Source organism: Triturus cristatus, chromosome 10 (assembly GCF_964204655.1).
Source record: "Triturus cristatus chromosome 10, aTriCri1.1, whole genome shotgun sequence".
In the NCBI taxonomy this organism is placed as follows: Eukaryota; Metazoa; Chordata; class Amphibia; order Caudata; family Salamandridae; genus Triturus; species Triturus cristatus.
In genome coordinates, this window is record NC_140593.1 from 1,024,578,817 (window position 1) to 1,024,603,684 (window position 24,868).

Genomic DNA, 24,868 nt, shown 5'->3' on the forward strand with positions numbered 1-24,868 from the left:
GGGAAGACAACACAACACAGAGTGACAATGATATGGGATCACAAGTGAAGATATGTGCAGAAATAGTGATTAAAACTGGTTCCAGGGAGTCCCTATTACAATTTTAATATTGGATACCCTGTCCAGAGTAAAAATAGTCAAACCAGGACCAGTGGATAATGGATTGGGGAGCTCATAATGAGACACCAATCCCTTCACTACGCAAAATCGTCGACATGTTTCAGCCGGCCAAATGTACTACTCCGGCTTTCATCAGGACTCACAACAATATGATCCCATGGGTGCTAACCCTACCTCCTTACGATCCAGGGGTGAAGGATAGCCCCCTCCTGAGTAATTGCTCAGGTTAAATGTGGTCGAGTCCCTTGCTCTCCATGAGGAACCAATTTAATTTAAAATCTAGACTTGAACTGGTGGGGGAGCGGGGACAGCACCCTATAGTCACACTTTCATCAAGGTGAGCTGTGACAAACAGTGTTTGCTGTGTGTGAGGGCAGTTTTAACAAATTTGTGTTTTTCCCCCACATGTGCTAACAGCTATCTGAATTTAAAGTCCCTTTTCTAGGTTGTGTTTCAGATACTTGTGTAGGAGGTCGAAGTGGGACTATTTCCACGTACGCCTCAATTCTTTTGTGTGCTTAGCCATCTTTTATTGACTGATATGGAGATGAAAGAAAAGTATGGCCTGAATGGCTCTTGGTACTCAAGACTTCCAAAGAAGCCATGTCCGTCGCCATTTGTGTACAAATGGGCATCAGGAATGTAATTGCGGTGGCTGAATGAATTCTGTCCCTCAGTGATACGTAGGTGATATGTGTGGGGCTTAGAAGGTGTCGCTGCCTCAACACCTTCGCTGGTGTAACACAGTAACTCAATGGAGTCCGGGTGGTGAGGCCAGAGAAGGACTCTTTCCAATGTGGACTCATGTGTAAACAGTCTAAATGCTGTCACTCAAAATGCATGCCCTGGAAGCACCCAATGTATATCCGCTCAAAACGTGAATGACACTGGCAACCAAGCTAATGGATGTCAACAGCTGAAGGGGGCTGACTTAGTGCTCCATTTATGTATTTTGTCCTGTGGGCTGCCCCGAATTGTGAATGAAATTTCAGCAATTCAATGGATGAAGATTGCTGGCCCAAAGCCTCTCTGCGGATGGATTATATGCGTTTATCTTACAATATGTTTACCATGAATGACACATGTGCCATTCTAGGTAAAAAATAGAAGGGACCTATACAGAAAGAAGTTCTGCCTCCATTTCACGTCTAGTGCTATTCTGGTATTTTTTGCTGCAGCTGAGATGCCACTGCACGACTCAGAGCAGGGGAACCTATGCAGCCTATGCAATTAACTCCTAACAGACTCCACGTATGCATTCCTTTTACTGAAGAGCTGTAATTCATGCCCCCTAAAGCCAGCTGAGAATGGTCAGGTATAGCTCCAAGGGCTTTATAAAGAAAGAGGGGCTTTAGGGAATAGCTGACAGAAAACACCTAATAAATCCTCTACATTGGGTTGTCTGTTCATCGGTTTCAGCCTGTGTAAAGCCTTGAAGAGTTTGAGCTGAATTCTCATTCATATGGTACAACATTCAATAAATAGTGTCATCTCAGTTGAGTGGCAGATAATTACTCTTAACATGTTATCACGTTTTGGGAAAAAAATCTTTAATGGTAGTTACCAAAAGTCCTCTCTGGAAATCAAGTAATCCAGGGTCACAATTTGCATCTGATGAATCAACAATAACTCCGACTCTGTTTCCTTTAACAAGTCCAAACATCTAAGCAGTAAAATACAAAGTGAATCAATACACATTTTACAATACCTGAAAATATATCATAAACAAAATTTGATATACAACAAGTAATCACCACAGCGATTACCACAATTTACACTTAATTCAACAAGGATTCAAACTTAGATTGTAGTAAGTGTCCAAACGGCCAGTGAAGATCTGAGTTGGTACACTACTAGGCAAAACAGGTTGGTGGAAAAGATTAACTATTCCTTTCACTGTCGATATCAGTAGCACACACTTAGCACATGCCCAGAACACATGTCAAAACAAGGAATGCACCATTACATCACTACATTCTTGCTGAAACTAGACACTGGGCCTGATTCACAAAGGTAAATTTACACTATTGTGTAAGTTTACACTTGCTGTAGTAACTTTACTTCTTTTTGATAATCACAAACTATGAGAGTAATTTTACTACTAGTAATATTGCTAGTAGTAAAATTGTACTCTCAAGACATTCACCAAGATAAACTTTTACACTTGCTGGGGTAACTTTACAACTGTTTTGGTATTCACAAACTATGAGTGTGATTTTACTACTAGTAATTTTAAAAGTGTAAATTTACCACAAGTAATTTTACTGTAGCAAAATTCCACTTGTAGTTTGTCAATATAATAAAGTAGTAGAGTTACTGCAGCAAGTGTAAACGTACACAAGAGTGTATGTGTACCTCTGCGAATCAGGCTCATTGTTGGTACAAAGCCTTGTCTGCTCACTACAATTTGGCCTTCATCGATGGTCTTGTAATCGAGGAAGTCAATGGGTGAACATGACAAACGGCTTATCTATCTTCTCTGTGTTAATTACAAAGCACAAAGTACTTAACTGAAAAAATTATGATTTTGAATTCATGCCCCTACTGACACTTAAAGGCTCTCAGCTTCAACAATAAACAATCATGTGGCATAGATAAAAGGAAGTGGAAATCACAACTGGAAATTGATGTAGCAATACAAGTCACAACCCCTTAAAAAGTCTGTTATTTTATGTATTTCCTTTTGTCCTGAAACTAATAAGCAAGATCATGCTGAGGAGACACAAGTATCTATAAACTGAGGGTGTCAGATGTAGGACCACAAGAGTGGAGTACAAGCCAGGTTTTCATAGTATCCACATAAACTAAATGTAAATACATTGAATCTAAATGAAATTAGTTAAATCATTGGTTATTTTAAAAATCTGCTATGACTCTAACTGGCACATGCATCAAGCAAAAATCCAGTCGGTAAAATACCGAATCGGTAAAATCACCCGTTAGCGAGTGTCAAAAACCGAATCCCAATGCATCAACCCAAATCGTGAGAAAATAAAGAATCGCTAAATAAATACCGGAAAAATAACTAATCGCAAATAACCAATCCGCAAAAATACCGAATCGCAAATTACCGAAGTCGCAATCACCGAAATCACAAATAGCTCCCGGCAAGTGCCAATGGCTAATAACGAATCGCTACACAATGCAACAAAACTCGCAAATACCGAAAATCCCAAAATTCGCTATTTAGCATGAGCAGATTAAGGGGAATCAGAACCTGGAGGTAAAGTAACAAAAAAAAAAATAAAAGACAGAAAAACAATTTCACATGTGCAACAGATCGTACCAATCAGCAAACCCTTAAATGTGGCCCAGGAGACCCTGTTGGCTAGCACAAAATTGCAGCCCTCTACGTGCTTGCAAGGAGGATGCGAATCAATGCAGCAGGACAGCGCAGGAGAAGGGTACAGGAGAGAGTATTCAGAGTGCGCATCACCTTGCTGGGACAGAATGAGGACGAGGTGTATGACAAGTATCGACTGAATCGTGCCATGATCATGCGCCTCATTGCAGACCTCGAACCACTCCTGCAGCACCAGACACATCGGACCAATGCAATCCCTGCGCAAGTCCAGGTCCTATGCAGCTTGCACCTACTGGCCTCAGGAAGATTTCAGGGGGTAATCGCCGTAGCCGGAGGCGTATCGCAAAGCGCACTCTCACGCTACTTCCAGAAATTCATAGATGCCATGCTGACAATGATACACACCCACATCAGCTTCCCCACAACCCCACAACAATTGGACCGCAACAAACAGGCATTCTACCAGGTGGCCAATTTCCCCCATGTCATTGGATGCATCGACTGTACGCATATCTCCATCTGTCCACCCTCTGCCAATGAGTACATATTCCGGAACCCCAAGTCCTACCACTCAATCAACGTGCAGGTTGTGTGCGATGCCAAGCACATCATCACGGACCTAGTGGCACAATTTCCGGGGAGGACACACGACTCCTACATATTCCGACACAGTGGCATCCACAGGCGTCTACTCAACGGAGAATTCGGAGAGGGACTCCTGCTTGGTACGTACACATACCTCTTCCACACATGAGCACCACACATGTATGAACATCACCGTTGCTAAGTCTTTGCTTCTATCTTGTAGGTGACAGTGCATACGCCCTGCGGGAATACATACTCACCCCCTACCTCAATCCAGCAACACCACAGGAGCAACGATACCACGCGGCCCACATAAGCACAAGGAATGTCATTGAGAGGACCTTTGGGATTCTGAAGAGTCGCTTTAGAATCCTACATAAGACTGGCGGTGCCTTGCTATACAAACCTGATACCTGCTGCAGGATTGTAGCTGTATGTGCTATGCTGCACAACATTGCGACCAGAAGGGGGATACCCATAGAGGTGGACAGGAATCACGACTACCGGGATGACCAACCACCCGCCCAACACCGACAGGCACACGTCCCTAACACAGCAGAGGGCCATAGGAGGCGGACATACATCATGCAACATCATTTCTGAACCAGGTAAGAATGAAAGATGACAAATTATTGGTGGTGCTACTGTTTAATGCACAGGAGCACTGAGGCATGTGCGACCAAACAAGCAATAAAATAATATATCCCCAAATAAACTGTTACAACAAATGGCCGTTTTTGTCACGGCTGTGCAGCATCAAATAGGGGAGGACCATGGTTGCCCCACCACGGTCAAGTATGACTGACAGTTAGTCTAGTGGCGCTTGCCACGAACGCCAAGCCTCCTCTCAGGTGTCTCCTCCACCTCACCACGGCCTGTCCCTGTGGAGCAACGCAAACTGCGCCGCCTGGTGCTGGCCTCTGCAACCGAAGCACTGCTCACACTTGAGGCAGCCTCACTGCCGTCCTCCCTTCCCAATTCGCTAGCACTGAATGTGCCGCTCTGCAGGTGTTCTACTGCAGCGGTGACCTGTCCTAGAGCCCTGGCTACATCCCCGCAAAAGTGTCCAAGGTCCACCTGCAGTGACACCGAGCGGCGTGCCAACACTGCGGTGCTGTTGCTCATCCTGGTGATGGCCTTTGTAGAGGCTGCGGACCTGACCAAGTTCTGCCGGTGCCTCCTCCTCTCGCTCTCATGGCCTTCCCTCATGGCACGGGTGAGCTCATGTATGTCCTCCCTCAGGTACCCATTGCCCTTTGCCACCACAGTGGTCATGTCCCTCACTGCCGCAGTCATGGCACGCATATCTTTGGCAAGGCGCGCTATGTTAGAGCTGATTGTAGCCATGTGTCTCCCCTGCAGGCGCTGGACACGCAGCATCCTTTCCTCAATGCCACCATTTGCGGAGATTGCAACGTCGCCTGAGGATTGTGAACTGCGCAGAGACCTGCGGCGCTGTGGGAGTCTGACACGTGCTGGTGGTGCAGCAGGCGGTGGGATGATTCGCAGACTTTGACCCGATGGTGTAGCAGGTGTTTGGCATGATTCCATCACCTGCATGGGTGGAACTTGTGACCTGCGCCTCCGCTCTTTAGTTGCAGTTGTTGCGGCAGCAGGTGTTGCTGGTGGTGGTGGTGGTGGTGTGGTTGCTGGTGGAGGTGGTGAATGCGTATCTTGCGCTGTATCCATATCCGAATCGGCTGGTGTCTCCGAAATGATCAGCCAGCCGCTGTCGTCGGAATCCCCAGGAGATGCATATGTGTGTGAAACAGCGCATGGTTAGTGGGATAGTTACACCTACGTAGTATTGTAAACATACATGTCCCTCTGTGATCCACTAAATAAACAGTCTATATCCAGCTTCTACTGATGTGGTGCTTTTTAAATCTATTTTTTCCTGTGCATGCACACCGGGCTGACTTGACTACAACTCCCATGATGCACTAGTGTTATGAGTAAAGTTGTGTGGGGCAAAGCTGCATGCACACTCTGATCATGCTGGGGGCTTGGGAATGGATTTACGCAATGCTGGGTATGGCCACAGGCATGCATCTTACCTTGGGCACTCGTGGCTGCGCCGGAGGTATCCATCTGGGTTACTCCCACGACGGCCTCAGGCTCGATGGTCCCTTCCACCAGCTCCTCCAGGGCGGTGTTAGCTTGCACTGTGGAAGGTCCGCCTCCCGTTCTGGATGCCTCCCGGAGCCTCTCCGCAATCCTCTCCTTTGCACGCTTCCTCAGGTCGTACCACAGCTTTTTAAGATCGTCAATGCTGCGGGGCGTCACTCCAACTGCATTTACCCTCTCTCGGATGCGCAGCCATATGCGCCGCTTCTCAGACTCTGGCACCTTTAGGGACAGCTTCCCGAACAGCCGATCGTGTTTGCTGCTCACCCCCTCGATCAGGTGCTCCAGCTCCCGGTCGGAAAACTTGCGTTTCCTCTTGCGTGCAGCTTCTGCGCTGGATGGTGCTTCTTTCTCCATCCTGGTGAGGGTGGGGTGGAAGTCCTGTCAGTGGTCAATCTGTGGGATCAGGCTTGCTCCTGTTGCTCCTCCTGTGTGCTCCTCTGGCGAGTGAATGAGGGTGGGGCAGCTGTACTTCCTGGTGGTGATGTCATCAGAACGTTCCCGAGCGACCCGTTTTATTTTGAAATCGCTATTACCGATTTCGCTAATACCAATTTCAGTATTTGCGAAGTCGCTTATACCGATTTCGCTAATACCGATATCGGTAATTGCTAATCGGTGTTTTCACTACTCGCAAATGTGTATTGGGTAAATAATAGCGATTTTTAAAGAATCGCTATTTTTTAGCGAATCTGTTGATGCATTCTGAAAAGCGATTCCTTAATAACGATTCCTTATTTATCGCTAATAAGGAACCGCTTTTCTGAATGTTGATGCATGTGCACCTAAGTATCTTGGACACCCCTGCGATGAACCAACCAAATTTACAGAAATGTTAACCGGGACACCACCTTCAGGGTCCCTCTAATATTGACTGCTGAATGAGTCTAACACGAGACACCACAGGGCCAGATTGTATTTGTCAGGGACAGCGGGTGGATATAAACAAAGGTGTAACTAGCTTGGGGACTCTGGGAAAACATGTATCAAACAAACAGAAAGATTGAGTAGAAAGGATCCACAATCACCCTCAACATATGACCATTTAAAAATACATAACCCCATTCTAACACCAGACTAATAGTACGTGCCACTGGTTTTCAGCCATGGGTCAAGGGCAGGCAGATCAAACACAGGGACATCAACCTGCCGATCTTAACACAGCAGTCATAGAAGCAGCCAAAAGTTACTCCTACACACCAGGAATGATGAGACTGTACAATTATTCAAACAATTTTTAATCAAAGTGACTGGAAAACTACATTTAGGGCCCACTTCTCTAGACTCAACAAATCCAACTTTAAATGGGCTATTAAGTGTCAAGAGATCAAGAGATTATAGAGGGTGTTTTTAAGAAAGAGAATAGATAGTCAGTCAGTCAATAACTTTATTTCGGCCACTGGGACCATAAAAGTACATCATTGCAAAAGTCACAACCAACATTACAAATGATAAAAAGTATGTACACTCACAATCATATATCTACAGTCACTAATATTATAAAGTAGCATCCTTCAGTTATCTTTAAGATCGTTTGAAACAACCATTAAGTTGATGTCAGGCTAAAGTTTTCATGGTTAAAAACAATGGATAAAACAGAAAACTGAGACGAGGTTCCCTGTTAGCTAAACCCTTTGCAGTTACATTACATGGTACATCCCAGAATGTCACTTTAGAAAGCCCCGCCACAAATGCCACATAGTGTTTAGAAAGCATGATGCAGCGAATACGATTGGAGGGTGGGTATCGTATTTTAATAGTCGGTAGGCCTCTAGGCAACGCCTAAACCCTAGGTTTCTACATATTTGAATTAACCAGCGTTTGCATGGCAGGTGGTATGCAGGGCAGAAAAACAATACATGGATTTCAGACTCTACCCTGTAATTGCATGCAGGACAGTCTTCCTTGTTCTCTGTGGCCCATTTGCTAGTATAGCGCATTAGTGGGAGGTTCCCTAGACTAAATTACATATACAATTTCCTGACCAGTGGGGGGTAGATCACATCCAGAGGTTTTTCTACATACATCCTTTACTTGGAGGAACTCTGCTATCATCCGACCGCCAGCAGTACTTTCCTGTAGGGCCGTTAAGTTGGATTGCCTATTGAGATGCACTAGATCTAGCCTGGATACTAGTTGGCATGATGACTCAGGCGTTTTCCAGAGGTCCTACCTACCTAGCCTAGCAAAGAGATCCCTTATGTGGGAAAGCCATGGTATTTTCTTGGTAGCTCGGATAGACAGGATCTCCCTGAGCTCGGCTCTGTAGCAGGACAGCTCCGGAGTCGCCCACACCCTGCGCCAGAATGTAATAGGCCTAAGGGAAATCTCCTCATCAATGGGCCTCATGCCCAGGTCCATGCGGAGGGGAACTAGGGGGGTGCTACGAGGAAGGTCCAGTAACTGCCTCATGAAGTTGTTCTCTACTTTCATGAGATTAGACGAAGAGTAATGCCCCCACAGTTCCGCCCCGTATAAGGTGGCCCCCCTTGCTTGGGCTTTATATATCTCAACAACGGGGGCGGCTGGCTTAAACGTGGAGGTTCTGTGCAATTTCATGATCCCCCCACAGTCTGTGTTAACCTAAGTCTTACCTTGGCCAGTTGGGAGTCTCACTCAAAGTGCTCTGATAGAGTGATACCCAAATACTCGAATATCCTCACCCTTTCCAGGGGTGTGCCATTTAGGGAGGGGTTTGAACGAGTGGTTTTGAGGGGATTGAAAACCATATATTTGGTCTTGGTTAACTTGATCTCCAAACCCCTCATGTTGCAAAACTCTGCAAAGCCATCAAGGGTGCGTTATATACCAGTTGGTGATTTGGACAATAACAGAGTATCATCTGCAAACATCAATGCGGGAACCTTCCCTGAGGCTAGCTTTGGGGCGTAATTATCCTTAATATATTAAGGTGGTCTATGAGCCCATTAATGTAGAGACAAAATAGAGTTGGGGCAAACACACCCCTGGCATACCCCCTTTTTGATGAGGAAGCGTGCAGAGAGTTGCCCGTATTTTCCGCATCTTACTTGTGCGTAGTTCCCTGAGTGGAGCCCCACTAGCACATTGAGGAGGTACGGTGGAATCCTAAGCTCATTTAGTACTTTCCAGAGTTTCTCCCTTGGAACTAGATCGAAGACCGACCTCAGGTCAACAAATATAAGATAAAGGCTGCCACCCTCTATGGTCACCGTTTTCCAGTAGAGTAATTGTAGTCTGAAAATCTGGTCAACGGTTGACGTATTTGTTCTGAAGCCGGCCTGATAGCGACTTAGGATCTCCTCCTCCTCTATCCAACCCTGTACGCGGTCCAAAAGGACCCATCCCTTCACTTTTTGGGTGACGTCAATTAAACTGATGGGTCTGTGGTTCGAGGGTAGGAGAGGGCAACCTTTTTTGAACATGGGAACTATCTCTGCCCCGCGCCAGGTATCAGGGGGGTCCATGCCCTTCAGGATAGCATTAAATAGGGCACACTGATAGGGGACCCAATTTTTGGGTTTCATCCGAAAGAGATCCCCTGGAAGTCTATCTAAACCTGGCGCTTTATTACACTGCAGTTTGTTAATAGCAATCCCCACTTCAGTCATGGTGATCTCCCACATCCCCTCTTGTTGGGACTCCAAGGATGGGCTCAGAGAGCCAGTGGTAACATCTACACCATCCTTCCCATCATACAGTAACCCGAAGTGCGTCTCCCAGACTTCGGGCGATATATTAGGCTCTAAGGCGGGTCGTCCTTCCCTGTCCCCTGAGCCCAGAATGATTTAAGATCTTTGTCGTTCAGGGCAGTCCTAAGGGCTTCCCACCTGTCTGATTCCCAGTTTTTCTTTTCCTTTTTGATGGTCCCTTTGTACCTTGCCCTGAGCAGTTTGATTAATGGCCTGTCTTTCGCCTTCACTGCATCCAATAAATCCTGTTTGGCTTTGCGACAGCTTGCGTTGAACCAGGAGAATTTGGGACATTTAATTTCCCTCAGTTGTGTCATTGGGTAGAATACATCAATCAATTTTGCCATTAACTGCTCATGTATTTTGCATGCCCTGTCTTGACCCCCTGTATGAACCTCCGCCTGTCCTACCTCCCACATTTCAGCTAACATAGGTAATGCTAGCTGGTAAACTTTAGCCAACTTTAATGGAGACTGCTGGATGTGACTCCATCTAACTCTCCTTCTGTTTTTAGATAACAATAGTGCATTAGTTTCAATAATAGAAGGGGGTGACGGATTGGACATGCCCATGTTCCCTGTTTTCAGAATCAGGAATGTTAATATATCGTCCCCCAGGAGCACTGGGTGACTTCTGTAGAGAACTCCCAGATATTGCTGCCAACTGTGCCAGTCTTTCATAAAAGTTTTCGATTCTTGGTGATTTTAATATACACTTTGATGATCTGAATTCCACAGTTACTCAGGACCTCATTGAAAGTCTGGAAACATTTAAGCAAATAGTATCCGGCCCTACTCATAATTTAGGCCACTTGCTTGACCCCTTATTCACTAATCTTCAGAATTTTATAGTGGCTGAGACCATTCCGGTTCCCTGGTCGGATAACTTTTTACTATCCTTTATCTGGACCCCCCAAGACTCTCTGCGGCCTTTCTCTAGAGTTAAAAAATGTGGTTGCTTCTGGTCTAAACTCTCAATTGATAGCTGGGTAGCCGAGTTACAAAACTCGATTCCCATTTCACATCCTAATCCTACAGTCGCCAATGACAATCTTAATAGTTGGCTGGATTCCTCTCTGGATTTAGTCCTCCCGAGGGTTATATCCTGTCCTCGAGTAGGACCTAACAAAAAAGCTTGGTATTCTCAGAAACTCAGGCAGCTTAAACAATCATGTAAACAATATGAAAGGAAATGGAGGAAAGACTTTACAGCTATTAGCAAATTCAATTATAGAGTAGCACTTAAACTCTATAAAATGAAATAAAAGCCACTCAAGTTAGTTTCTATCATGAAAGGATTGTTTCTGTGACTAATTCCCCCGGGAAATTTTCTAAATTGCAAAATCTCTTATCACACCTCCCAGTCCCCCCACTGATTCTGATAGTGCCCAACGCCGGTGTGATGTAATTGCGAATTTCTTTTCTACTGAAGTCCATAATATTTATAGGACCTTTTTGCAAACTAATCCTGTTACAGATACTTCCCCTCTTAAACAGCAAGCCGTGCTGGAAGAGTTCCCCCCTTTGACTCTACCCTCCCTGCAGGGACTTCTTAGTCAACTAAAATCAGGCTCTCCTGTTGATCCTGCCCCCCCGGCAGTTCTAAATCTGGTTTCATAAATAGTCTCTCCAGTCATTCAGGACGTGATAAACACGTCCTTCCTAAGGGGTCAGGTCCCCCTATGGAAACAGGCAAGAGTTAAAGCTCTTTTGAAGAAGACAAACCTTGATCCTGAGGAATGGGCCAATTACCAGCCTATCTCCCTGCTGCCTGGAATAAGCAAACTAGCTGAAAAATATGTTAAATCCATATTGCCAGCTTTTCTGGAGAAAAACAACTGCCTTCATCCCACTCAGACAGGTTTCAGATGCCAACAGGGTACGGAGACCGCTCTTCTTGCTGTGATAGAAGAGTCTAGAAAAAGTTTGGACAATGGAGGCTGCGCTGCTTTCATTTTGTTAGATCTCAGCGCAGCCTTTGATACTGTTAATCACCAACTTATGGTCCAAAGACTCAGGGAGGTGGGGGTGGCAGGAATAGCCTTGAAATGGTTGCAGTCCGTTCTTGAAGACAGATCTTTCGCTGTCTATGAGGAGGATGCTTCTTCAGAGCAAATCCCTCTGCAGTGTGGAGTCCCCCAAGGATCCTCTTTAAGTCCTACCATGTTTAACATCTACATGAGATCTCTTGCAGATGTGGTGCTTCCTTGGGGGATCCACATTGTCACCTATGCCGACGATACTCAGTTGGTGGATTCCCTTAGTCAGCAAGATAAATCTGTGCCTGGTCTAACATCATGCCTTGCGAAGGTCTCTGAGTGGATGGACATGTCATTCATAAAATTGAATGGAGCAAAAACAGAACTTATGCTTTTAGGCCACTCAGCCTCTATGGACATAGACTCTTTGTGGCCTAGCTGCCTAGGCCCCCCTCCAGCACCTAAGAAACAAATCAAGAGTTTGGGAGTCTGGTTTGACTGCAATTTGGATTTTAAAATACAAGCTCGCAAAGTTGCAGCTAATTGCTATGGACTCCTTAGGATGTTAAGGAAGATCCTCCCCCTCCTTCCTTTGGATGCTAGACGTATATTAGTCCAGGCACTTATATTGTCTCCGCTGGACTATGCAAATGCAGTCTATTTGGGTGCTCCACAAGGAACTACTAAGATACTGCAGATTGTCCAGAACTGTGCAGCCCGCCTGCTTATGAATATTCCCAAACGAAGCTCAGCCAGACCTGCCCTTAGCCTGCTGCATTGGCTCCCTATCCAGGATAGAACCAGGTTTAAGGCTATGTGCCTTGTTCATAAATCTATTTCCGGGATGGGCCCTCCGCTGTTCCAGTCAATTGTGCAATTATATCACCCTAATAGGACTCTGAGATCCAATAACAAACGACTACTCGCAGTTCCTAGAATCAAGCGGTCATGAACTGGAGGCCGGCGGTTTTCCTACAACGCTGCCAAGCTTTGGAACCAACTCCCAGACTATCTACGTCTGAAACCTATCTAGCTTAAATTTAGGAAGCAGCTTAAAACTTTTCTCTTTCTGTGATTCAGTTCTTTGTTTTCAAGGTGTCACAATAAGCGCTGGGATGCCCTTGGGTAGCCATGCGCTCTATAAGTGTGTATGCAATTCAATTCAACTATCAAGGCGTTGTGGTCACTGTCCTGTCTCTGGTGGACATAGAAGTCGAGGACCTTTTCCCAGGATCTGGTTTCCACCAGGATGTAATCAAGCAGAGAGGCCTGCCCTTCTCTGTTGAACGTGAACTGGCCCGGCTGATCAGATTTAGTCTTCCCATTACATGCCCTCAATGAGAGGGCCAAAGTAAGTGAGTGGAGTTGCATCGCCAGTGGTGACCAAACTTTAATCGGTGTGATCTGTGGGTCAGGTATCGACCAGTGCTGATCTTCTTCTGTGGGAGCACATAGATTTGGATCAGTAAGTGGCTCGCATTGACAGTTAAAGTCTCCTCCTACGATCAACAAAATCGCTGGGTCCAAGGTTAGTATGAAGCGCCCCAAATGATCTATGACGCCGGATTCCTGTCGGTTGCTCATGGGTCTAGAGTACACATTGATTAGGGCTAATTTTGTCTTTGTGGAGAGTGTCAGCAGGACACATTGGATATCATTAGAGGGAGATGTCATCTGCTCGGCTTTACATCCCAGATGTGTACCCACCCAGATAGTTAAACCACCGGAAGGTCTCCCCCTCCCTCTCGTAGTGGCCATAATGTTAAAGGACGCAAATCCCACCCTCTGGAATTCTTCCCTCGCCCATGTCTCTTGGAATATGCAGATATCATGGTTATCCACAAAGCGTCCCTATTCAGGGCAGGGTAGTTTGTTTTTAAGTCCTGCCAGGTTCCAAGACAGGATCCGCAAGCTGCCACCCTGTTCTCTTGTCCTACACGGTGCCTTGAAGGCGGTAGCACATGGGGACGGAGGATCACCAGTATAGGCTCCGGGAAGATTATCAGGTGCCCCGCCCAGTTCTCCTTCTCTGTTTGTACCCATCAGTGCAACTAAAGGTGAGGCTTCAGAGACCCTTCTTCGCTGTGTCCTGACTCTTGGCGGACTGGTCCACTGGGCGTTGACCAGGCTACTACCCCCGCTGGTCGAGAACCACTACGCTCTGCTTCTGCCCTTTGGACCTGCCACAGGATTGTAGGGTTATCCCCTTCCTGGGGCCCCTCCCCCAGTCAGTCTACCTCCTCCAGACTTTCATATCTGTTATTCACTGAGATGTTAAATTGGGGCGCCTATTATACGTGTCCCATCTTCTCTCCTGTGCGGACCCATGACCCATCACTTGAACTACAGGTGTTGCACTATCTCTTAAGGTTGTTTGGTGATGAGAATAGAAAAAGTCTAAGGGGCGGAGACTGATTCCTGTTGGAACATTATGGCAATTAGTGGTAGTGTGGAGTAAGTTTCTAACAGTGTAGGGATTTTTGAAATTAATAACAACACACTCCCCTGGGTCTATTTCCCTGTGATTTCCCAACAACCCTACTCTTCGGACCAATATGATCTCCCCTGCTCTAGAATGCTCAAAATGTTTATAACCATCTGGTAACTCCACTGTCTGACATCTCTCTGCTCTATCCTCTGCCTGGAACGGGCTCTTGTCGCAGCGCAGGTACGCACTAGCTAGTGCAGCCATGCGCTTTATAAATTTGATTTGATTGATTGATTGATTGCAAGCCAGAACAGGCATTTATTTCTGAGTTCGAGTTGGGTCTCCTTTACGTTGGGTGCGATTGGCGGGATTCCTGTCAATATAACAACATATGGGGCACATGCCGGGAGAAGATTTATGTAGGGCAAGTGGGTAACATCAATCTCATTCCTCTCTGCATTATGGCCTTGCTCTGTTTGCCTGCTCTTTTTACTGCTGGCATCCGAAACTGTGGGGTGGGGTTTATTACTACTTCTGTCGGCAAGAGGTGCGATTTCAACTCTAGGGTCGTGACTAGTACTACTATTTCTCTTCTCCTTGCAGCCACTCTCTTCCCTTAACTCTTGCCTAGTAGACGGTCCCTCCGTGGTACCCCCCCCCCCAGTTATATGTGTTGTGGTTGGAATGTCCACCTGGCAACCTATTTCAGTCCCTCCCCTCACTTCGTGTCGTGCTGATGGCCCTGCATCCCCTGCTGCCAGTGCTTGCTCCAATTTATCTAGTCTATTAATTAAAGGGGCTAGTTCTTCTATGAGTGTGGCTCTCACTTTGTCATGGAGTGCCTCCATCAAATTCCGTGCCCACGGTGGGTGTGAAATATCTCCACTGACAGATTGGTGGTTATCCCGGTTGGGTTCCTGCTCCAAGTCCCCCACGTGATCAGCTGCGGTCTCCTCACAGGGTTCTTTTTCCTGGGACCGGCCTCAGAGGTTAGTTTGCGTTTGCAGTTCTTAGGGATGTTTGCGCATGTTCTACCCTTGCGCAAAACTTTCTTTGGTGGAATATCCCGAGTGGGTGTCGAGCTGGGCTCAGCTAACTGTCATTGAGTTACAGTTATCAATGTGGACGGATCTGGGGCTTGTATAAATATGTAAGGGGTGAGTGACAACCTCAGCTCCGTTAGCTCAATTTCAGTATTCTCCACCCCAATAGCCCTCTGAAGCATTTTGTCTATTGATTTTGGGGGGAGTGGGGAAGCACCAGTGGTTTTATTTCTACTGAGTCCTACCCTTTTACCCATTTTTTCCACCCCGTCACTCGATTTATACACCCAGTTTAGTCTGAGATTGTACAAGGGGGTATCACTCAGCACCACAATTACAGCATTAGTCAGTGTCCAAAACAGCCCCCTTTTCGTTCGTAGCCCCACCAAGTTCTAGGGATTTTAGTAGCTTTGTGGACCTGACCACGCTGCAGTCTATATAATGGGTGGAGCAATGCTATAGTTGAGTATCACCGTCACAGTCACACATCAGTGGGTCAGACCTGCTTATTAGTGTCTCTGCCTCTTTGCCACAGAGTCCATAAGGGAGGGTGTAATGTTGGAGTGTAATGTGGGACAAGCTGGCAGCCCGTGGATTCCGCCATGGGGGGGTGGCCCTGCCCTGCCTCTTCCTGGCGATGACGGGCGTTGGACGGGCCCGCCCTTGGCCCGGGCGCGGCCCGCGTGCGTCCCGTGCCGCAGTGATGATAGGCGCTTTTTCAGCATGCCGCCGATGACACGCTCCTCCCTCCAGAGAAGCATGGAATCCTGGGACTTGGTGTCCCCAGCAACAACAACAGGACCTCAGGGCAACTGAAAGATGCGGCCAGATAGCGCGTCCCGCGCCGCAGTGACTGTAGGCGCTTTTTCAGTGCGCCGCCGATGACACGCTCCTGCCTCCAGAGGAGAAAGGAATCCTGGGACTTGGTGTCCCCAGCAACAACAACAGGACCTCAGGGCAACTAAAAGATGCGGCCAGATAGCGCGTCCCACGCCGCAGTGCTGGTAGGCGCTTTTTCAGCACACCGCCGATGACACGCTCCTCCCTCCAGAGGAGCAAGAAATCCTGGGACTTGGTGTCCCCAGCAACAACAACAGGACCGCAGGGTAACTGAAAGATGTGGCTAGATAGCGCGTCCCGCGCCGCAGTGATGGTAGGCGCTTTTTCAGCGCACCGGCGATGACACGCTCCTCCCTCCAGAGGAGTAAGGAATCCTGGGACTTGGTGTTCCCAGCAACAACAACAGGACCTCAGGGCAACTGAAAGATAGACCTTCCTAATACATTCCCATAATTATGAAGCTCCATAGCACATCTCATTCAAGGTCACAGGAAATACAAAGCCAACACAACCTACACTCTCATGTATCTGGCTGGCTGACAAATACATAGCCAGCCTTTCTGGTGGCTCTGGGCACACTGGCAGCCAGGACACCATCAGACTGCAGACAAAGGAGTGCAAACAAGACAAAAATAAGACAACAAGTTTTTTTTTTATCTCTGACCCAAGATAGGGTACAACTTATCTGTATAAATCAGGACCACCGCAATTCTAGTAAGAGTTTAAAATACACCTTCTTAAAGAACACTAGATCAGGATATAACAGCAGTACACTTCTGCTCCCAGAAACTATCTAATCCTCTACTCAGTTGTTGACTTTATACTTGCCTTTGACTCTGTTCAGCACTTTTGGCTAGTTTCAAGCTATATAAGTAACGTATACATGCATACACACATATATACATGAATAATAAAGAGAGCTATTTTTAAATCGTGTACATGGAAGATTTGTGTCTTATCATGAATGTAATTATTAATGGACATTAAAGCAAGAATGGATATCCATACCTTTCTGCTGTCTTCCAGGAGCCACTCAATCCTCTGGTGGTAAAGTTCCATGGCTCTAACAAAACAAAATATGATTTCATGAAAATAGTTCTTTAGTTTTGTATTAATTTACAATAAAACAGAAGAACTTCAAAATGACCATCCATGTGCACATTGAGTTCCCACCACTCTCCACATGCCTAGCAAGGACACACATATACAAACTCACTCATGGACGCATGTGCGCAATCAGACACTTATGCATGCACACACTCATGACACAAGAAGGAGTGGCTGGTCGCCCATTTTCACTTAGCAATGCTAAATTTGAGCTTCAATGCCGCTTTACATGTAACTTTTTCAGGGAATGAGTCAAATCTAAAACATTTACAATAACACATACAATCTACTGCCTAATGCATGCAAGTGTGATACAGTAGCTATAATTAAACGCAAATGGCGAGGATAACGCCATCATGTGTTTGAAACCATGTCATTGATCTTTCCTCTTCTACAAAACTACACAGCATTAGCACATATGGCTTAGATTTTTGAAACTGGGTAAAGCTCAACATAAAAATATGTTAAACGAAAAAACACATTGGGGCATATTATCAACAGGCAGAGATAATTATCGCTAAGCGCTTAGCGGAATTTTCAGTATTGCCAGCTATCGCTGGATAACATCGCCGAGTTAGCACGTTATAATCAACGCTTAACCCCAAAGCGATAAAAAATCCAGCGATAGCGACGAAATGCCTGAATATCACTGGAAATCCAGCGATAAAAAAGCAGAGATAGGGAAATCGTTGATTAAAAGCCATGGTGGACTTACCCTGACAATCTACCTCCCATTGACAAGATGGCTAAGTCAGCTTTCAATCAGGCGTTCAAAAACCAGCGATATTCGCGGTTAGCGCTACTTTTATTATCGCTATGCGGGTCGGGGGCCGGATTGATAATAGAGGGAAGTTGTGTTAGCGACAGTTTTCATGTTATTTTAGTGAGGAACACCTACTTTGCATATCATTAGCGATAAATATCGCTGACATGCAAAGCGGCAGGATAAACGGCAGCTATCGCAAGGATACTAGCGCTAATGCATGTTAGCGAGTACTTGGTGATAGTGCGAGAGGAAAATCGCCGCTTTCTCGGCGATATATGCTGGAAAAGCGGTGAAACGTTCCTTGATAATATGCCCCATTGTTTTTGGTGGTGTGTGATGGAACAGGTTAACTATTCCTTTCACTGTCAGTATAAATAGTACACACTTAGCAGCTTGACTTTAATGAAGATTTAATCAAATAACACTGGCTGCCACAGATGGAAGCCTGTACTACCACTAGGCTAATCCCCTCATACTCTAGCCTTTTGCCATAAAAGCTCGTTTGAAGTGACCTTTCACCACTCACCAGCCACAAGGTACCTCCAGGGTTGCCCCAGATGGCTGTATAAGTCATTGAGTAACATAAAATCCCGAGTGCAGCCCTGAGGACAATCACTGCTAAACTCACTTTATCGCTAGAAAACATGTTTAAGGGGGCCTGACACTCACTGCTCAAATAGCCATGACACATTCAGAGTTATCCCATAAGGAAGTACAGGGTGCTCGGTGATGTAAACTTAGTCCCCGCTAAGCTCCATGCACATCGTTGCTCCCCCTCACCTTCCAGCCAGAACATACTTGATTAAAATAGCTAATCACCATTCTCATATCAAGAACTTGTCAGGGCAACCCAGGCCAATCTTCAACAGCTTACGGTGGACACAGTCTTCTCCTGTCTGGTCCTTTTAAGGTATGTTCAGGCCCGAGGGCCAGAAGCAGAGGGTCAGCTCAACACCTCCTTATAGCCTCCCCATATAATTTTCATCCACTGCTGCCAACATCTCCATCATCACAAGTCCTCACAACTAATGCAAGCCCACACACCACCAGTGCACAGTCAATACAAATAACCTCACCAGACATCCTATGCATCACCTGCCACAACAGGCACATCCAATAAATGCCTCATTTCATGCCAATCAACAGACCAGTTATTGCTGACTAATTACATAGCTTTTGTGCCATTTGTATGAAAATAAACCTAGCTCATTTCCCACTGCATCCTTGATATTCTGGTGCCACAAAACTGCAACATTCAGCACAAAGACTGCCCGAGCAGAGCAGGGGGGTGAGTTGCCTTAATTTACTGCACTTTCTGGCCCGGCACTCTCCTTGAGCATTCAGCCTTCAACACCTTCGAACTCCAATCCTGTCATTTTCTGCTATCAGCTAGGAACGCAATCTCATTCCACCTCATCTGGCACCCTGGTGGCAGCACCCCGTCTTTCATCTCTGAAATACCCAACCACATCACAATAGTGCCAACCAGTTTCAAAAACAACTTCCTCTGAGACTTCTACCAGCCAGATGACGCACAAAGACTAACAAAAATACCTTCCTCGATCTGCTGGTCAGTGCTGATATCTTCCAGCTCATATAACTTTTTACCAAAACCTGCAGGGACATCTTAGGCCAGATTTGCACCACTTTGCCACTCCTTCAACTTTTCAAAGGATCGCAGCCCCATTATATTCAGCTTCTCTACAATTTACCCACTCACAGAGCTCAACTAAACCCAAACACCAAATAACAATGGGCAGAGTCTTTAGGAACATCCCAACAAATTAATTTTATTCTAAGACGACCTCAGTGTCGGCCACTTCTGAACAGCTAACAGAAGTGGAGACCATGCTGAAGAACTTATTTCAAACCTTTCTGAAAATGACATGCGCACTTGCACCGTTCAAATTTTGATGTATGAAACTGTGATCTTTCACATATTTATACAATCAGGAGGTCACCAAGGAGAAATCCTCGATCAGAAGGAAGTGGAAGAAAACAGGTACAAGACCTAATGACTCTCAAAACTCTATGTGCCACATGCAGGCAGTTCAACTCAGAGGTCAACGCAACCTATTATAAAACCATCATCTTTGATTCCTCGATCTGCACTAAACCCTGCAACACAGTGAAATGGTCTATCTTCACACCCGCTCTGTTGATGAACTTCCTTTGGCAACGTCATCCCATCTTTGTATATGAAGGAAATATATTGGAGAGCCCTACTCCAATTGAACCTCAGCAATGCTTCAATAAGCCAAGGTATCTTCTTGGAGTATCTAAAGACCATTCAGGTCCTGCCTATTTTGAAGAAGCCCAGTCTCAACCAGATGACCTTGCTAACTATTGCACAGTTAGCCATTTACTTTTCTGTGGAAAGATCCTCAAGAAAGGCAAAGAAACGATTCACAATCAAGGCCTACTTTACAACTATCCTCTGGTTTCAGCCCAGAATGCAGTAATGAGACAGCCACTATCCAAGTCATCAACAACTCTTCTGAGATGTGACAATGGCAACTATTGTCATCTTGCCCTTCTACACCGTTGATCACCCAGTGCAACTTAACACCATTTATTGTTGAAGGAGCTTTAGGGGAATCATCCTGCAGTGGTTTACTTCTTATCTGAGGCATATATCCCAGTAAATCCAGAAGGATTCCAGTAGAACTAAACTCCTTTCAATCTCATGTGACATCTCCCATGGTTCCACGCCCTGGGAGACCTGCTAGCCAGCAAGAAAATAAGTATACATCAATATAAGCAGATGACACCCAATTGCACTTAAAAGTCTCATCTGGCCAGGACGTTGGCTGATTACAGGACTGCTGCACTACAATTCAAGTATGGATGTCCAAAACCTTCCTCAAATTGAACTTCAACAAGACTGAATTAGTGCTCATTGCTAAAGAACGCAAAAAACCCAATAATACTAGATTGACTCCTAGTGAAGAACCTGGACAGTGTCACTCCACTCCCAGTAACATCTGCAAAGTCCCTAGTTTTAAAATAAACCCTAACCACAGCTTCAACACCAATATCACACACAAAGCAAAGACTATCAGGCATCGATTGACCCTACTCTGCAAAAAAAAGCCCTTCCTCCCAAAAGCTGACTTCAAGACAGCTGTACAGGCATGTGTCTTATCCCATATCTCAACAGAGGAAATGGCTTGTTGGCTGGAGCCAACAAGACCAATCTGATGCCACAGAAAAGTGTCCTCATACAGCATCCTGTCTCACAAAGGGTCCTCACATAATATGAGGCAATTACTCCAGTGCTCAAAGAACTACACTTTTTCTGGAGCCGCATGAACGTAGCCTAACTAAGTACATCAGAAAACGCATTTTTAAGATAATTATTTATGTTTCCACGCAGCACCCCAATTTTAGCTACAAGTCTTGATTTAGTTATACACAGGGTTGCTAATATTGCTAGACTCAGACCGAAGTGCACTGGGCTCGAATTTGAGTGGTGAAAGAATTGGAGCACTATGACATGTCCTTAAAGGAATTGAAAAAGATTGATCGTGTTTGCACTACACCATGGCTAAGCTACATCAAAACTTGGTTTAGGATGCTTATGTTGGATGATCTTTGGGTAATTCCTGATCCAATTCATGACCAAACACGTCACAGAAATAAAATAAACATATTGGGCTTTTATTGGGCATCCGTTTATCATGATCAGAGTACTGGGAAAATAATTGAAACATTTTTACTTCATAAATCAGTATCTAAACTCGAACCTTTCATGTAGTGAATTTTATCTTAAATGATCAAGAATTTGTACATTTTAGAATTTGTATCGTTTCAGTAAATACTTTTACTTCTATATCGTCCCTGGCCACACCGAGAAGCAATTGCTGTCCTGTTTGAATACTGTAATGGAAGCCTTGTGCTGCTTACCCATGAAGAAATGGTTAATTCCAATATGCCAGTTGATAGGAGTGAGACATTATTGGCAAGCACTGAGGATATTTAAGTCAAATACTTCTTAATCAATTGTATTTGCTTTGTCTAGGTTTTTCTCTTGGGCTTGGTCTTTAAGTAAACGTTTAAATTCAAGTACACAAAAAATGGATTAACTTGTAGCACACACATTTTAGCATTATTTTAAACTAATAATGTGGCTTTCAAATTAAAATAATCTTATTTCTATTGATTGCCATTGTTTGTGATCATTGTTGTAAAACTAGCCTATTTATTGGATTCTATGGAGAAGTCCCCGAAATAAGGGATATGTTACTTACCCCGTAAGCATCTATTTGTGGCATGTAATGCTGTAGATGCACATGCTTAGCATTAGCCTGACATCTAGTGTTGGGTTCAGATGTGTGTAAGTTGTTTTTCATCTAAGGAAGTCTTTCAAGTCACGAGGAAGTGTGACTCCTCCTCTTGCTGGCAATGACCATGGTCATCAACTCCATTGTTAGATTGTTTTCCCATATGAGGGGAGAGGATGGAATGAGAAGCAAAGCGTAGTATAGTGAGATGTCCATGCTAAAGGAGTTTGTGAAAACCCAAGAAATAACTGTAACTAACACAGGTGTCTGGGGAGGAAAGTGGGTGCATGTGAATCTACACATGCTACAAACAAATGCTTACTGGTTAAGTAACATTTTGCGTTCCAGGCATGTATGGCTGGAGATACGCATGCTTAGCTTAGACTGTAAAGCAGTCCTCATTTATAAGAGGTGGCAAACCAGTGGGGGTTACAGTTGCTTGAAATAATGCACTTAGAACTGCTTGGTTCATATTAGGTTGTTGACAGACTAGCACATCTACACAGTAATGTTCTGGAAATGTATGCGGTGTAGACCATGTAGCTGCTTTGTATATATCAGCTATAGGTATACTTTTTAGAAAGGCCATTGAAGCTCCTTTTTTACGAGTAGGGGGAGCTCTAGGAGGGACAGGTAAGGTTATCTCAGCCTTAGCATTGCACGTCTGTAAGTATTTGACAATCCAACGTGCAATGCCTGACTTAGAGATGGCACTTCATTGATGCGGTTTAGAAAATGCAACAAAGAGTTGTGTTTCCTAAATAATTTAGTTCTGTCAATTTAGTACATTAGAATCATTTTACGTCTAAGGTATGTAGAGCTCTTTCCGCAACGGAGTCAAGTTCGGGGAAAAAAGCAGTCAATTCAATAGATTGATCAAGGTGGAATTGAGAAACCACTTTTGGAAGAAATTTAGGATTGGTACTAAGTACCACCTTGTCTTCATGCGATTGGAAGAAAGGTTCTTCTAAAATTAATGCCTGAAGCTCACGGACACATCTTGGTGAAGTGATAGCAACTAGGAATATTACCTTCCAGGATAACATTTGGAGGGGGCAGGAGTAGAGGGGTTCAAATAGAGGGCCCATCAATGTTGTTAATACAATATTTAAGTTCCATGTAGGCTAACCAAGTCCAAGTCACAATCGGGACAAATGAGCAAAGCATTATCCAACACTACTCCTCCTCTGCAGACAAACAGGAATCACAAAAAATTAACCCTAAATTCATCCAAGAAAAGAACAGCAGAACACTGCCAGTGCTCGCTGCAAGCAAAGAAGGAAAGGCAGAAACAGAACAAATGAAATCACGGAGTACTTTAAAAAAAAATCAACCTCCAGTATCCCCTAAGGGAGCTACAGGAAGACAACACAATGGACACACGCACCTCATCTGCAGCGAGTGACTCACTCAAGAGTAACGGTCTAGCCCCCCAATCAGGGGCATTGCGCCTCGGAACAGAGACAAAGATTCTCCCAAACAACTACAAATGAGGATATTCAAGCACCTCCCTCGAGGGGAGAAGAATCCCCACTTGACTCCTCTAATAACACAACTAAAAAAGAAACTGAAAGTGCAGCCCATGCTAAACATTTACCTCAAAAATCTATCATAGACTCTATTATACCAAATAGTCAGCAAATAAAGAGACAAATAGCCAAAGGGAGACGGGTGGGGGCCCCGGGCCCAAATAGGATTCCACCTGCATTATTCAAACAGGACATCACCTACCGGTCAAAAAAACCTGGAGCTGATGTTCCAGCAGATAACAGTGGACTATGTAATCACAGCCTCATGGAGAGGGTCCATAATCTCACCACTCCACAAACTCGGATTGTGGTGCTAATCGACATCGAGGCCAAATACTTCGCCGACACCATTCTAGAGGAATACACATACTGGGCCTCAGCTAATCAAATCATCCTGCTAAATCAAACTAGGTTCTGAAAACACATGAGAACTATAACTAATATCATGGCTCTTTCCCTATTAATAGATGGGTCCAAAAACAAAAGGGCCATATGTAGGTAATTTCTATTTACCGATTCCTAAAAACCGAATTTTACCGATTCGGTATTTAAGAATCGGTAAATAGAATGTAGGTAAAAAATCGGTAAATTTTACCGATTCGGTAATATTCGTTATTACCGATTCGGTATTTACCGAATCGGTAATAAGACATACCTTCCCATTCATTCCTATGGGCCTGGAGGCCCATAGGTATCAATGGGAAGCCATTCACTATTACCGATTCGGTAAATACCGAATCGGTAATAGGGGGAGCATATTCAAGGGTGGCAGGGTGTCACGATGACACCCTGTTGCACCCCTGAATCGTGCATGTGTGCACAGGTGGCGCACATACATGCCCTAAGGGCATGTATGTCTGCGACATGGCACTTTTAAAAAAGCACAAAATAGCTTTTGAAAAGGTATTCGGTATTTACCATCAACTTGTAGTTGGTGGTAAATAACGTATCCTTAAACCAAAAATGCACTCACTTGAGTGCTCCCTACATAGGATTTAAGGATTCGGTAATTTACTGATTCAGTATTTTATCGATTTCTTAAAATACAGAATCGGTAAATTACCGAATCCTTCAGTCCAGCCTCCTA

General features: G+C 45.0%; 1 protein-coding gene across 2 annotated transcripts in view; it reads right to left on the reverse strand.

Moving 5' to 3' along the window:
• VWA3A (von Willebrand factor A domain containing 3A) overlaps positions 1 to 24,868 on the reverse strand; it is a 598,738-nt gene that overhangs the window by 517,632 nt on the left and 56,238 nt on the right. For both annotated transcript variants that reach the window (XM_085629052.1, XM_085629053.1), the window contains 2 exons: positions 17,105 to 17,159; positions 1,685 to 1,783 (listed from right to left, as the gene is read on the reverse strand). In XM_085629052.1, coding sequence (XP_085485178.1) covers positions 1,685 to 1,783; positions 17,105 to 17,159 — 154 coding nt within the window. The remainder of the gene's footprint in view (positions 1 to 1,684; positions 1,784 to 17,104; positions 17,160 to 24,868) is intronic.